General features: G+C 36.1%; 2 protein-coding genes across 3 annotated transcripts in view; one reads left to right on the plus strand and one right to left on the minus strand.

Moving 5' to 3' along the window:
* The window catches only part of UNC5C (unc-5 netrin receptor C), a 351,461-nt gene that overhangs the window by 184,085 nt on the left and 151,011 nt on the right, over positions 1–16,365 (minus strand). The gene's annotated exons all lie outside the window — the stretch shown is intronic.
* Positions 12,627–13,480, plus strand: LOC112645116 (nuclear transport factor 2-like). The gene has a single exon (XM_049104885.1). It carries the CDS (start codon positions 12,689–12,691, stop codon positions 13,001–13,003), a length of 315 nt encoding a protein of 104 aa, XP_048960842.1. The 5' UTR covers positions 12,627–12,688; the 3' UTR covers positions 13,004–13,480.

A 16,365-nucleotide genomic window follows, 5' to 3' on the forward strand; every position in this document is an offset into this window, starting at 1 on the left:
TACCACATGAGAGGACAGGGCAGATAAGGGGCTAGTAGGATTCCCCCAGCACTCATTTCAGCTAGAAGTTGCTAAGAGCTGGTGTCTACAAAACTAGATATAACCCTAGTTTTGAAGCCTTAGTTCAATTATCTCCCACATCATTCTCTGCTACTAATAATGTACAAGGCACCATGATCTCTTGTCTTGTCCTACAATAATATCCTCAAAGCTCTCCCTATGTTGACTTGAAACTCTTAAACATGACCATCCTCCAACATCAGAGTAATATTTTAAAAATATAAATGGACACATGGCACAATACTTCTGACCATCCCCTTTTGGTTTTTACCATGGCCTAGAATGCCTTATATCTACACGACCTGACACTAGCTTCCCATCCTTCCTACCACGGTCTCCTTCTTCACTCTGCTCCAGCTACTCAGACTTTTTGGTGTTCCTTTGAACACCTGCCAACAATCTCTGGCTTCAGGATCATTCGTGGTTCCTGATGGAACTTGATAGGGCATTTCTCCTTCCACTCTGCTGTCTCAACACATTCAGGACCCCTCTCTACAGTCACTTCTCCCAGAAGTATGTTGTCTCCGTATTTGCTACTTCATTCCTTTGTGGCCTTTTCTTTCACCCAATATTATGGCACATGTTGATTTGTTAATATGTTTTTTATCTAATTCTTCTTCCATCTATCCTAAAAGTGTTTATTTCCCTGCTATCCATAGCACTAACACAATGATAGGCACATGTAGGTACTCAACAAATGACTACTGAGTAAGTGAATGGACCTCCAGTTTCTAGGAAAGAAACAGTTTAGCTGATTGTCTATAGGATAAGGAATGAAAGATACTGACTGCTTTTACAAATGCAGATGAAGAGTGGAATACTTCCATTAATTCCTCTTTGGCTATTAAAAAGGTTAGGTTTCTGTTAGGTTTCAAAATAAGGAAGCAAGAGTAAATACGTTTCTTCTGGTTTGTTTAGTAATTCCAAATATAATGAAGCTGTTTTGATGACAATCTCTAATCAAATCACCATAGACGAGATCTGATCTTTGGCTGGTCTCCAACTATCTTTGTTTGGTAAATCTGAAGAGTAGGTTTGAATTAGCCCTTCAATTATATTATAAGCAGGTTTACATCCCAATACAAATTTGAAGAATGTACACACTAATGTCAAGATAAGAGAAAGAGAATGTCAAAGCAGCATCTCTCAGGACTGATCTTAATGAGTTAGGAAACTAATCCAAGAAAACAAAGGAAAGTAATACTTCAATACAGATCTTCTCCCAACAGTTGTAGGACACAGAACAAGAGCACAAATGGAAGCCCACATACTGTATGTCTAAATACAAGGTTATACATCAAGCTAACAAAATATTCAATAAAATATTTTTTATCCTCTAATCTTGACAAATACACCATCCTGGGATTTACTATATGGCTAAATTCTACATTATCATTCTTTATGGGTCCTGACTTCCATGTTGAGGCCCATGGAGGCCTGCGAGGAGCAGATGTATTCTCTTTCCACCCCCGGATCCCTTAGTTGCTATGGGCAGCTTTGCAGGCACCCACGCAGCCATCCTTATACACCTGCAGAAGCTCTGTCCATAAGCCTTACAAAAAGTTGCCTTTTGGCCACTCCTTAGACCTAGGACTTCACACACTGACAGGAAGGCTTGCCTTTGAGAGGACAGACCCAGGGACATGATATATGCATGCATTAGAATCAAGCAAGAGCTATTTTGAGAATACTAAAGTTCTGGGTACCCACAGCAAACCTGGACTGGGAAGTGGATGAGGAAGCATGTAGAAGACCCACAGTAGGGACCCTGTAGAGTGCAAGACCCAGAACAGCAAGCCTCTAAAGCAAGCTTATGGGTGGTATGGTCAGTGCCAGTCAGGGTCTTTCTACAAAATAGGAAAAGAAGGAAGTAGAGAAGTATGGAAATCAAACACATACTACATGGGTCATATAAAGTAAATAGAGCTCAGAAAAAAATCACATTATGTCTTGGGAGCTTAATTATAATAATAGATTGAACTATGGTATTAAATATTTAAATCAGCACTTCAAGCAATAAAGAGTAGAAACGACATGGCAAATAACATGGACTGGAGTAACATACCCTGAAAATACTTGACAGAGACTCAGAAGTGAATGTTTTATCCTATTTGTCTTTCCTTGACCTACCTTGTCTAGTGGCTTGCCGCATAGTTGACCCTCAATTAACATTTGGGTAAGAAATGGATGAACAAATAAAAAATTAAATTAAAAAATATGAGAGAAGCTGACAGACATAGAAAGCAAATAATCAGTGTTCTGAATCAACGTAAAAATAAATTGGAATTGGTTATTAAGGACATAATTGAAGAAAATATTTTAAAACGTAGTCAAAATTAATACAAAGAAAACATTATCAAAGTACCTTCTCTTAAGGTTACCTAATCTCAGAGAAAAAGAAATTTTCTACACTGCCATACAGGGTGAAAAAAACAAGAGATTATTTAAAATGAAGCCATTATTGAGAAATGTATAAATAGGGATCCCTGGGTGGCGCAGCGGTTTGGCGCCTGCCTTTGGCTCAGGGCACAATCCTGGAGACCCGGGATCGAATCCCACGTTGGGCTCCCGGTGCATGGAGCCTGCTTCTCCCTCTGCCTGTGTCTCTGCCTCTCTCTCTCTCTCTCTATGTGACTATCATAAATAAATAAATAAATAAATAAATAAATAAATAAATAAAAAGAAATGTATAAATATCTTTCCTTCAGTGAAGAAGAAAACAGAATGTTACAACAGTGGGAATGCAAAAGTGATTGTTATAAAGAAAATATGTTAATACAGCATGCTTATCTGAAAAACAATCAAAACATCATTTAATTTGAGCCAAAAAATATTTGAAAACTTTTAACACTCACTCCTAATAAAATCACCAAACATAAGATGAGGAAGACAATTTTCTAATATAAAGTATCTATTTTACAATGAAAAGCAATGTTCTCAATGGCAAACTCCTTGAGTCCCTTTAAAACCAGCAACAAAATAAGAGTGCTCACTCTTTAATATTGTCTTATGTTATATAATTTTTAATAACTATAATATACTACTTAATATTTCTTATGTAAGATGTTTAAAATAAAGGCAATAAACATAAAATATTTTATTCATTAAGTCATTTTTATTAATGCCCTTGAGATTTAGATATATCTTTTTCTTAATTTGCCTTTGAGATGTAGATACATGTCATAAATATGTGCACACACATATAATTTTTCAGAAAAACATGTCTGCTCTGCATCTTGTATTGTTGGCCTATAAGGTGATTCATATTTTTTACTCTATGAAACAGGTTATCTGATATTAGAGAATAAAGGAAAACAGATTATAAACACAGAAGTTGTTCCTATGTTCTATAGGAAAAAGTAAACATGTTGATGTACCAATATTTATGTTTAAAACAGGGCCAGCTTAAAAACCAGTAATCTATTATATGTTTAGAAGTTTTCTTTTTGAAAAAATAAAAGAGTTTTTACATTTTTTATTATGATAACTAAGTGATGAGTGAATCATTCTGAATCAAATTATAGTCCTTGACAGTAGATTAAACTTAAAACTAAACCTAAAGTTATTGTAGGCTGCAACTACTTGATCTGCTTTTCCAAATTTTTCCTTTTTCCTTGATGATAGAGCATTTCCAAGTTACTTCTCAAATAAATTAATGTTATTGTCTACAATACACCATAATCCATTCTTGTATTGCTAGAAATTCAAATTTGATAAGCATTTTTCTTGAAACTGCAGTTTCTTTTTACAAATTAAAAGACGAGTCAGCATAGCCCGAGGGTGTCCATGATGCCCCTAGACAAAAGTTTTGGTTATCTGTCTCTTCACTGGTCTTTTAGGCTAAATCCAGTGAGGGGCTAACACCACTCCTCAGTCAGGCCTCAGCCCTGCAGGATTGTTCAACATTATACAGAATTTGCATAAGCAAATCATCATTTGTAATATTCAGGGAACTTAATCAGTTGCTTGATTATATTTTGGAATGTAACGGCACCCAGAGAAAAGTCAAATGGCTAAGACAAAACATAAGTAAGAAGGCTTTTTTTGTGTGTGTGTGGGGAGAAAGCTGTCTTTAATATTCTTATTTTAAAATCACACTTTTCAATTTTCTGCTTTATAATGAACTACAGCCAATTACTTCCCATCAACACTGATAAAAAGAGCTGTCCAACTGTTCAACATTTGCTCTACTAATTGAATGATCAATTATTCAAATAAATGATTCTCCCTATTAAGCTCCAAGAAAAGTCTTGGTTGTTGCACCAGCCCCAGATATAATATAATGTGGAGCAACAAAGAGACCAAATCCAGATAGGATTCTGAATTGTTAAGAGAAAATCCCTCTAATTGGGCTAAGATTTATGGTACTAGAAACTGCTTTGGCATCTCATGGATTCTGATTTTTTCTGAGACTGCTAATCTCACCTTCTGTTTTGCTGATTAATTCATTGGCAAGTATCACTATGTTCCTTAAGAACATGCACTTTGTTAGGTAATGGATTTTAATGATTAGTCTAAATGCACTCCTTCCTTGCCAGCAAAGAAGGACTTCTCCCTAAGTTATCTCAGCCCCAAGAGGACTCTACGGGGAGTGGGGGGTCGGGCAGTGGCAGGGGAATTCTCAGCTGAGAGACGGCAGATGTGTTCTGCATTCATGCCCTACATTTAGGTGGATTAATAATAGCTGAAGGTCATTCTGTGGATTTGCTCTTTTAAAGACAAAATAACTTTTAAAAGACTCAGACTGCCTGGGTAAGCAGACACTAGCCATAGTGTTCACAGTATTCAGAAGGATTCCTTCTCAATAAGTGACAAGCTTTAAAGATACAGACATGCATCCAAGCAAGGAGTGCTTACATCAATGGGGGTGATTTTCACTGCCCCAAACCAGTAACTACTTTCACACACAGAGTCACACAGTATTTTCACCCATGTCTAAAAGCCAACTAGTTCAGAGAAACACAAGATTTGGTAGCTTATAGAGTAAGTGGCTAACTTCATTGGTAGGTCTCCTTCTTCCCCAAATTAAGAATATGCTGACAGGAATGAAAATTATACGTTTTTTTTTCCCTTTCAGTTTTATTGAGCTATAATTGACATATAGCTATATATATTTAAAGCATACAGCATAATGACTTGAGAGGAAATACAGCTTTTAGAAGTCAGATTAGTTTGCAACTGAATCATCTAAAAAGTGTATGGTAAATGCAAAGTATACCCCACTTTCAGAACAGGAGCTAAGAATCAGATTCTCAGAGATACAATCTATTAATGGGAGGAACATCTACTAACCTGGGCAGAATTTTATCTCAAATGAGGCTAGATTAAAGTATGGATACAAGCCCATGTAACTGTAACTATTTTTATGATATCCTAAGGCTATTATATGGGTGATGATCATTTCAGGAGCTAAAAAAGCCACATTTTTGGATGTACAAACATACATCGTTTACATAAATTCTAGTCAGTAATAGCTTCCTGCAGAGAGTTGAGGAGAGATCATTGAAATATGAGCATTAGAGTCAAGACTAAGTCCCAGAGTCCGTCAGTGACTGGCACACCACAGGTCTCTGACAGCTATTTACTGAATGACTGAATGACTCCAGGTAGCATTGACTACTTCCAACTTCATTCCATTGATCTCTCATAGGAAATTTGAGAGCAAGCATGCAATTTAAAAATCTTAAATTAGATTAAAAACCACAATTTGTAAAATTTTACATTATTGACTTCCTATAGCTAACAAACATGATGATTTGGAGTTATTTAAGATGTCTTAGAAATAGGCGACTTTGTATTGTATTTCTAGAGAAAACTTTAAATTTTCTTCATAAAACTTAGAATGTTCACCTAATATTTTACTAGTGTTTTGTTTTAAGACTTCCAGTTGGCCACATGATTATGTTCCTGGTTTACGAACTTTATAATCATGACTTGTTTTGAAAGTAGGAATAAATACTCATACTGAGGGTAATTTATTGGTTCTGATACACATAATTTAAAAACTATTGGTGAATAGAGGAAAAAGGGTAACTGGGGCAAGGGGTAGAAAGACAATAAAGAAATATAGTCTGATCAATAATAAATAGGATACTAAGAAACACCCTAGAGACTCTATGCCTCCAATTTCACTTAAGTCTTAACATACTTTACATTTCAAATCATATCTCACAGAACAAGTGATAGGATTACACTGCTAAATCCATAAGCATTGATTTTTGTCTCAGTCACAGATGCATGCTGTGCACTATTGGAAAATTTGCTAAAATAGGTTTGCGCTGCAGAGTGACTAGCATGTAGTGAACACTATTTCTATAAACTTGCTGAAGTCTTTAATAAGCAATCATCTAAGCTTTAGAAACATAAACAACATTAAATTACACAGAATCCTCTGAACCTGCACATGGATCTTTCGCGATTCTCTCGTTTTTCATTGTTGTGGAGGCCTTCCTATTCCCTAAGCGGAGTATCCTGCTTTCTAAAAATCACAGCACACATGTGTGAGCTTTCAAAGTGTTTTTAGGAAATATCCCCAGTGGACTCTGGAGAGCTTGCCTTCCGGTCAGAGAAAGAAGAAGCGCTCAAATGGGCTATTATTTTCACTGATAGGTTGACCCCATTCCTTGTGGAATTTTGGATTTAGTTTCACATGATTTAGTTTCACATGGTGGTAGATCAGTGCTCAGTAGCTGTGAGAATAACAACCACTTGGCACTCCTGAGGCAGGATAAGGAATCTTGGGAGAGGACAGGCCTAAGATAAGGAGGTGAAAGATGGCAGTGCTGCCTCATGCCTTTGTTGGTTCTTGTCAACTACTCCTGGGGAAGGGCTGTTAGAGACTGTGCTAGGAAATGGAAAAGGGCCACAAATAGTCCCTGGAAGACTTGTGGCTTGATGATGCAAAAATGCTAGGTATTTTAGCATTTGTTGCTTTTATCACATTGCTCATTCACCATTAGAAACTAGTTTTCTGAAACATCCTTTTTAAATTGTTATGACAATTTTCTTTGTTCTATATTTTCATGCCCTCTACCTTGACTTAACTCTTTTTGATGGAGAGAATCCTATTTGGTCCCATTTTCTCATGCTCCAATTTTTGTTCTAGCTAGATTATCATATCTAGTTTATTTCCATGTACTTTAAATAGATCTTTAAAAATATTTTGATTTTAATGTTTAAAATAACATAGAAGATTGAATTTTTAAAAAAATAAAAATCAAAGTTATCAATCAGCATTTTAGGTCTCATTAACATGGCCAAATTTGGATAGAATGTAAATAACACAGAAGAACACTTAACATCACTAGTATAATTGCAAGTACAAATTACTGTTTTTCCTGATGTCTAAGGCTTCTATATTCCTTAGGTGACCATCATTAACATAACTTCTTAAAATTAGTCATTTGTTTAAAAAATAAAACCTTGAAAACCAAATCTCCTGATTTGCTGTGATGCTAGTTTTCTCACCTTTTTTTTTCCTATGGTGACAAATAACTCCCTTTTGTGAATATCCTGGAGTAAAACCACACTATTTATTCAGAATTCATTAAATGATCATCTCTAATTTCTATGATTAAGCATTTAGCTTCAGATTTTGCATGTAGCTAATAGCACTGAGCCCACTTTAATTAACTTAACCTCATTAAAGAAAAGCGCTCTCTCCTGGGGACCACGTGACAAGTGAAATGTGAAAGTTCATATTTTGTTCAATTTTACTATACCGATTTAAAACCTTCATTTTAATGAATACTTGTTAAGTATGCAATGTGTACTAAAGAGGATTTTTCCTCAGTATAGAAGAAAAGGAAATAAGATTTAAACATTTTTAAATTCTAATACCTAACAATATTAGTTTATAAAAAGGTTATTAATGAGCTTTTTATTTACAAGTCATACATTTCTGAAAAAATTTACTGCGCTATCATCAAACCACAAGAACAATGTGAATTTCTTACAGGCACAGCATAAGATGTATGCTTTGCTTCTGAGTATGAACACGCATCATTATTGAACATCCATAGTGATTCTAAGAGGGCCACTTTGAAGATCTTCATCATGAAACTGGACATGTTGATTGTATATTTCTGTGAAATTATTCATGAAGGTGCTTGACGTTCGCTGTGAAAGAAAAGTATTGTCTGTGTGTGGGTGCCATGGCACTAAAAGAAAATGGAAATAGAAGGAGTGTAAACAACTATCTCTATTCTTCTATCTTCTTAATTCATTTTTCAAATAATCATGTCTTCTCTAGTTTTCCCCCAAAAGGAAAACACTACCGCCACCTATGCCTATCTTTGAGACAATAACTGAGCAGTGCTAACTTTAACAAAAATTATTAAATTTTGAGTATGTCTAAAGCTCAGATTTTAGAATGTCAAATTAAAACATACAATTTAATTATTTGGTACATCACTTCTAAAGTTTGAGTGTTTTATTAATAATGAGGATTTGGAAATATTGCATAGAATATTGCATATACACTTACCAATGACCTAAATGACATCCTCAGTGACTAGATTTAAAAAAAAAAAAAAAAAAAAAAAGCCCAAACCCTGCTAAAGCATTAAATGAAAATTATGGATGGACAAGGCTACTAAGATATTCAGACAATAGGCTGGCACTGTATCAGTTTACAATGACTGGCTGCTGACCACAGTACTGGAATGTAGATAAGAGTGCACGTGTGTGAGGGTCAGCTGGTCAGTGACAGCTGTGACTAGCAGGAAAGAGCAAAGCCCAAAGCTAAGATTTCTATAGCAGCCACCTGCATGCTCAGCAGCCCCAGATGAACCTGAGTGAGAACCTGGTGTCCAGGTTTCCCAGCCACACTGCAGATAACACCAGTGAGTTGGTTCAGGTCACATGGGGCCTGTTTCAAAGTAGTATCTAGACTTGGTAAGCATAAGGTCCTCTTTACCCATGTCATCATCCCTGACCTTCACGAACACAGGTTTGTGGGACTTGAAGCTTAAAGAACTTGCGAGGCCATATTAAGAATAATAATCCAAAATCATGTATAAAAACTTAGATGCAAAGTATATATTTTATTTAAAATGAGAAAAGAAGTCATACAAAATTAAAAATCTGCGAAAAGACAAATATGACAAATATTACAAAATTCAGAAAAGTAACATTTATCTTCTTCTTAGCTGCCTGTCACACTTTAATGATACTTTTTTTCCCCTTTTGCATTTGTTTTGCTTCCCACTCTTTATGGCTTTTCCATATGACAAAGGTCTTGCATTTAATGCATATTACTCTGACTTGTCTCATTTCCCAGAGTTATTCTAAAGTTCTATAATTGCAAGCTTGCCGTCCATTGCCATGTAGGTCTTTGAAACATTTTTAATGTTGCTTCTCTTTCACTTCTTACTCCTAAGCACAGATGCTTGGCTCTGCTTTGGATGGCACGCTGGCACTAGTCTGGTCAGTGCATCTGTTAGAGTGAATCACTCTTCCTCTGGTCACACTACCCAGCGGATATGACAATGGGTTTGGTGTCATGGCCACCATTGGCTTCTCCCTGTCATAGCTTTGCTATTTCTCTTGGCTCCATGGTCATGGGCATCTCTGATCTTTCCTTATAGCAACTTGTGATATGGGATAGGAATCTTGAATCTGAAATCTTTTTTTTTTTTAAGCAGAAAAAAACAGGTGATAATTTAGAGTATGGGAAATAACTCTGAGTCCTTTGCTTAAACTGAAAAAAATAAAAATAAAAAAATAAAAAGTTCACATTCAAAGCAGTGCTTTCCTAACTTGGGAATTTTAAGCATCTTCATTTCTTTTTAATGTTTTAACACTTCCTGGCCCACTATATAAGATACACTTCCATACAGAAACATAATGTGCATGTTCTCTAAAGATCCTTTCTCTTTGAAGTCACAAACATCATCTTCCATATCTGATTACTTCTAGTACACTGCATGAGAGAAAAATGTTCAACTATCCTGGGTCATTTTCTATAAATCAATCTTTTGGGAACAGATTGCACCTTAGCTTTTAATGACACTTATTAATATATTATATTAATATATTAGCACACTGGCATTCAAAAGGAATTCATAAGGCATAGACCTAATTTGGATAAGTACATAGAGTATAGAGTCCCCAGGTGGAGTAATCTCCTATCTGCCTATGTCCCCTTTTGGCAATGGAATAAATAGCCTTGCCATCATTTGATTCTAAATTGATTCTCCTACTTAGCCACTGCTTTATCAATGCTTGGCTGAATGTAAAGCTGGGAGTGAGCAACTTCCTCAGGGTGCACTGCTTTTGATGGGTTAGCTGTCAAACGCTCCATTGTCCAAATTACACTGCTACTGTAGATTTCCTGCTAAGAAACAATTTACTGTAGCATAGAGCTATCAGTCTTGCGGGTTGTGTTAGTTTTGGGGGATCAAAATCTGATTAACTTACTGCAGACACACAGCAGTTCCTACTGTTGCTTTCCCCAAATTTCCATTTACTGTGTTGTTAGCAGGACATGATAATAGAGGCCCTCTACAGAAGCATTGCTAGAATAAACAGTAAGCAATGCTGCCAAAGCCACATGCAATATCAAGGCTAAAGATAAGCATGAAAATAACAAATAAAAAAAGAGAAGAGATGAAGAAAAAGAAGCTAAATCATCAATATGTTCTCATATTTTTCTTCTTCCAAGAAAGAAGAAAACGTAAATTATCTGGAATATATTATCTAACATAACATAATGGAAGTATATTAAAATATATTAGAGTATATTAAAAGTAACATATATAATATATACCTATTATATATTCATTACTTTTAGCCAGACATCTTTTCCAAACTGATAAACAGTTATAAAGGGATAAGCACTCCAGTGGTATGTGCGTGGATTTTCCTTATTTTATTATGTTGTTGTTAAATACATAAGCATCATGAGATGTTACAAACAAATCTCTTTTGGTGATTTAATGTTTTCTTCTTTTAAAAAACTATTCCCATAATAGTCATCCTCAAGATTTCTGTTTGGGAATGTTAAGACTCAATTATCGCTTTATTGATTCAATACAACAACTTAATGATGAGTCTGTTTACCTTTTCTACTAGCTTATTTATATAAATACCAAACAACAGCATACCAAGGAGATTTCTGTGATGAGCAAAATGCCAGGCTCTCTACTTCTTATTCAATAGGAGGGAGTTGAGTATTAGACTTAATTTAATCATTGCATTCAAGACAGGACCAAACATCAGTTCTAATATTGCATTTGTGATAATATTGGCATCCATATTTGCTAACTTAATTGAAGCACTACAACTAGCTTTAATATAAACTTCCAAATTTTAATAAGCTGAGACACGGACATTCTCATTACACCAGCAAATAAGTGCACATGTCACCTTTTCATCTTCACAAGAAGGCCCACTCATTTTCTCTTCCCATCAGGATACTCAGATTTGTCTGTCGTCTTTCACTCAAAAAAGTATTCTACTTTAGTACACTAAACACTTTTGTGAATAGCATTAACTGATTTACTCCATAAAGGGCCTTTTGCTAGATTAGTAACAGAGTGTGAAAAAATGATTTGCTCTAAAAGAAAGTAACTAGAACAGTTCCTTTCAAAACCAAATATTTTATATATATATAAGTATAACTACTTGTATACATCTCAAATATATATACAACATATATATGCACATGTGGAAATATCTATAGTTGATATCTATGTATTTTTCAATAGGCTTTAAATGAAAGCTTGACGGTGGTAGGGCTAAGAAGAGAACTGGTTGTTGTCCTAACTTTAAGCTCATCTTCTGCCTGCTTTTCAACCTCATGTAGGAATATTTCTTGAGTAACTATTATATACTGGGTTCTGTGTTTGGTCTTGCAAATACATTGTGCATATAAATAGTCTTTATCCTTAAAGAATTCACAGTGTAATAGAAAAACTGAAAAATGATTACAAATACAGGAATAATAGACAGAAGTATAAAGCAAAGAGAACACATTGTGCCTGCAAGGGAAGAGGTTAGAGGAGAGTATATTTTAGCAAAATCTTGAAAGAAGACCTGGTTAGGTGGGCAAGTAGGCAAAAGGCACTTTATACGCTTGCCATGTTACAGAAGTAGGGCTCAACAGAGCAGTTATGAAGAAGCATAGCAAGTCTGGTAGAGCTAGAACACAAGTCGCAAGTAACTGAGTGTGGATAAGGCTGGAGTGAGAGTAAGGGCCCGACAGGTAGAAACAAACTTGAATGAATCCTGGCAAGAAGCCATTAAAGAATTTTTCAGGAAAGAGTAACAGGTCCCAATTTCCATTTAAAAATAATTACTCCAGTAGCTGTGTGGAAAAAGAATTCGAAAAGGTGGAAGACAGAAAAGTGGATGAGTAGGCAGGAGATAATTGCAAAGCTGGTGATATTATGGAGACTGTACTTAGACTGTGGTTTTGGTAAAGATGAGAAGCAAAATTTAAAAGATCAGTTGAGAAGACAAGGTCTTTGGTTGGATAGGAGTTGAGGGATACGTTAAGAATGAAGCATCTGACTTGGCTGACTGGTGCAACCAATACATTAAGAGTATGTAAGAAAAGGGCCGCCGCCGCCGCTGCCACCATCGTGCCAGCCCCTCGGGTCTCAATGAGGCCAGGTGACACTCCAGAATGGGAGACAAGCCAATTTGGGAGCAGATTGGATCCAACTTCATTCAGCATTACTACCAGTTATTTGATAACGACAGAACCCAACTAGGCGCAATTTATATTGATGCATCATGCCTTACGTGGGAAGGACAGCAGTTCCAGGGGAAAGCTGCCATTGTGGAGAAGTTGTCTAGCCTTCCGTTCCAGAAAATCCAGCACAGCATCACGGCACAGGACCCTCAGCCCATGCCAGATAGCTGCATCATCAGCATGGTAGTGGGCCAGCCCAAGGCTGATGAAGACCCCATCATGGGGTTCCACCAGATGTTCCTATGAAAGAACATCAATGATGCTTGGGTTTGCACCAATGACATGTTCAGGCTTGCCCTGCACAACTTCGGCTGACCTCTTCCCAGCCAGGCACTCATGCTATTTCCTCCTCCCTCCTCTTCCTGATAACTATTCACACTCCTCCAGATGCTCCAAATATCATATATAAATGAGCAGGGCCGCGGTGGGAGCAGGCGCAGTGCGCTGCTACTACCGAGGTATTGTGCATGATGTTTGGATGCTAGAATAGTTGCATCTGACAGGAGAAGTTTGTGTTGTACCAGCCCATGCCTTGGAAAGACTTAAGTAATGCAAAAGTTGTCTTTTTTTTTTTTTTTTTTTTTAATCTACTGACAAGTTGCTCTAGTAACCCAAAGAAGTGAAGGAGAAAGCAGCTGCCTCACTGCCCAGATATTGACCGCCCAGATATTGATTTGTTTGGATGTTTCAATGGCTCATGATATAATAAAACCACAAAAAATTTCTTAACAGTTAAAAAAAAAAAGAGTATGTAAGAAAAGGACACAGTGTAAAATGGGAGAGAAGAGAGATGGGTTCCTTCACGTTATATCTGAACCCAGATGGAGGACTGGAGCCCTTTTGGAATCGGTGGTGGGAGATCTTCCAGAGTGAGGTGAAATGTCTTCAACCACTGCAGTAAATATGGATTCCCTGTTTCTGTCATCTATTCCCTTTGTGCTTTGTAATTAAAGAAAAAAAAAATCTTTCATACTCATAAAGACCTCATTTTGTTTCAAACATGCTTTGAAAATACAAGTGTGCTATTTATGATTTTACCCTATTATACAGATATGTTGAATTGCTCATATTATAAAAAATTGCAGATTATAATTTGTAAAAAGAGAACATTCAATGTTATACTGCTCAATTTCATTTTATTCTTGTAAAGAATTTATATTTTCATTGAAATTCATTTTGATCATCACTAAATAAGAACTAAAGCCAAAGGATTTTCAATGATGTTTCACAGAACTATAAAACATAGAAAGAAGGTTTTTAATAGCACAGTGTATTATTTTAGGGTTCTACAATTGAAAGTGTCAGAACTTTCCATTGCTATTGATAGCAATGGATTGAGTTGATGGTTCTGATATTAAAATGAGGAACAAAAATGTCCTTATTAATTTTCGTATTACAACAAAATTATTATTTCTGCTGATGGCTATATACTTTTTTTCTTCCAGTGTTGGCCAGTGGCGAAAGGTCCAGTCCCATGATAACAACTTCCAGTAGGCAACCTACCTGAATGTCCTCCTTGGACTTTAAATTACGCATGTTAAGCAATGCACCTCCCCAATTTTGTTTTCTACTTATTTTTTTGAGCTCTGGTATGTCCAGAATTCTTTTATTTGGCTATATTTCAGTAACAAGCTGAGGAAAAAAAAAATCAGGCTCTAATAGGATGACTATTGTTTCAAAACGGAAACCTAGAAGTTGCTCAGGGGCTGAACTACCAATGTAGTTCAAATACAAAATTGAAACATCAAAAACTTCAGTCCTCTTCAAACAACATCTAACATTCACTCTATGTAATGCTCTGATAACTGTGTCTGATAACTGTGTTATTGCTGGTACCCATTCTGAAATTTGTCTTGACTCATTTTTAATCATCCATCATAACCTGCAGTGACTCTTCCTATATAATTTCTTTAATGTTTGTCCCATGTATTTCTTCAACCACTCCTCTGCCCCAGCTCACTCTCATATTATTACAACCAATTGGTAGGGGGTCTCTGACATCACTATTATGCCTCGATACAGTTTATGCATATACAGTTGACTAAGCATTCACATGTCCACGTTTTTTCAGTCTTATCTCACTCTTTACTACAACACTGATTTTTTTTCAAATATTTCTTTCTTGGGGATCCCTGGGTGGCTCAGCGGTTTAGCACCTGCCTTCGGCCCAGGGCGTGATCCTGGAGTCCCGGGATCGAGTCCCACGTTGCGCTCTCTGCATGGAGCCTGCTTCTCCCTCTGCCTGTGTCTCTGCTTCTCTCTCTCTCTGTATCTCTCATGAATAAATAAATAAAATTTTTAAAAAGTATATTTCTTTCTTCTGAGCACACTCAGCACAGCTGCATAGTTTGGACATCCGTGCCTTTGATTTTTCTGAAGCCCTCTGTACTTCTTTATGTACTGCCTGCTTATCCTTTGAGATGCAGATGATTTTTCAGTCCCTCAAAGCTGATGTTATCCCTAACACATACAGATAAATTTCTGCAGAGCTATGATTTGCTAGTCTGTCTTGAAGACAAAAATGTTGACAGCTGGAGACACCATGGCCACATCCCTGCCTTGTTGGGAAGGACAGATCTTGGACCTATTCTCACTTTCCACCAAAAAGGCCTTTGTCTTGTGCTCTTCTTACGCTTAATTTAATGTGGTAAAGTATTTTTTTTCCTCTCTAAGGATCTTAATGGATATTCACATGGGTTTTAATCCAAGATTAGAAGCCCATACAAGATGTCAACAAAATATAAGGTATTAGGCATGTCCAAGGCTTAGACAAGTATGGCAATGCTTAAACTAATATAAACTCTGGTCTTCTACATACACTTCTCTTTCACTCCTCACACAAATAAATTGCGAGATTTAAAGAATGTATATTCAAATCTGGAAGAAAAAATATATTTTAGCTCATAAAGAAAGCATATTTTTAAATGCATTCATGTTTTATGTGAACCTGTGTCCTATTTGTTTGAATTCAATATATTTAAGAATAAATAACCATACCTCAACTTAAATATCCTGACATTTCTGATTTTGCGCCAATTTCTCACGTAGTTTTACTTTTAAATGTGAAAAAGTAAGTGGTCTGAAATTCCATCCACATGCAGAGCTAACAACTTAATATTAATGGTTTTAAAAATAATGTCATATTTCTAAAATCCTGTGTCTCTGACATGGCTGACCCAACTATGAACCTGTGACTAGTTTTCTTAAAGAGCAAAGTAATATTTTTTTTTCTTTTTGCCTGTGATAATGCATCTCAAACATCAGTTCAATGTTGGTTTTTACTTAGCTGACAAAGACCCTCGTCCTAAAATATTTTTACTTACAATAACCTGATTATTGCAAGGAGTTTGCTGTTTAGGAAACTACCTAAATGACTGACTGCTTCCCAAAAGTATGCTAAAGATTTCCAAGCCATCTTTCCAAGGCATTTAGGTAGATAAGTAAAGCCCGTAAGATCTCTGTTCAAGAGATGGATAGTTCTACATTTGTTCCAGAGGGATATTTTTCATATTCAATGAGTAGGCACATTTGCTTTAATACTGAAAATTACCTACCAGAGATGATCTATTTTTACACAAACACTATGAACATTACACAAGCCACATTAA

Source organism: Canis lupus, chromosome 32 (genome assembly GCF_003254725.2).
Source record: "Canis lupus dingo isolate Sandy chromosome 32, ASM325472v2, whole genome shotgun sequence".
Lineage (NCBI taxonomy): Eukaryota > Metazoa > Chordata > Mammalia > Carnivora > Canidae > Canis > Canis lupus.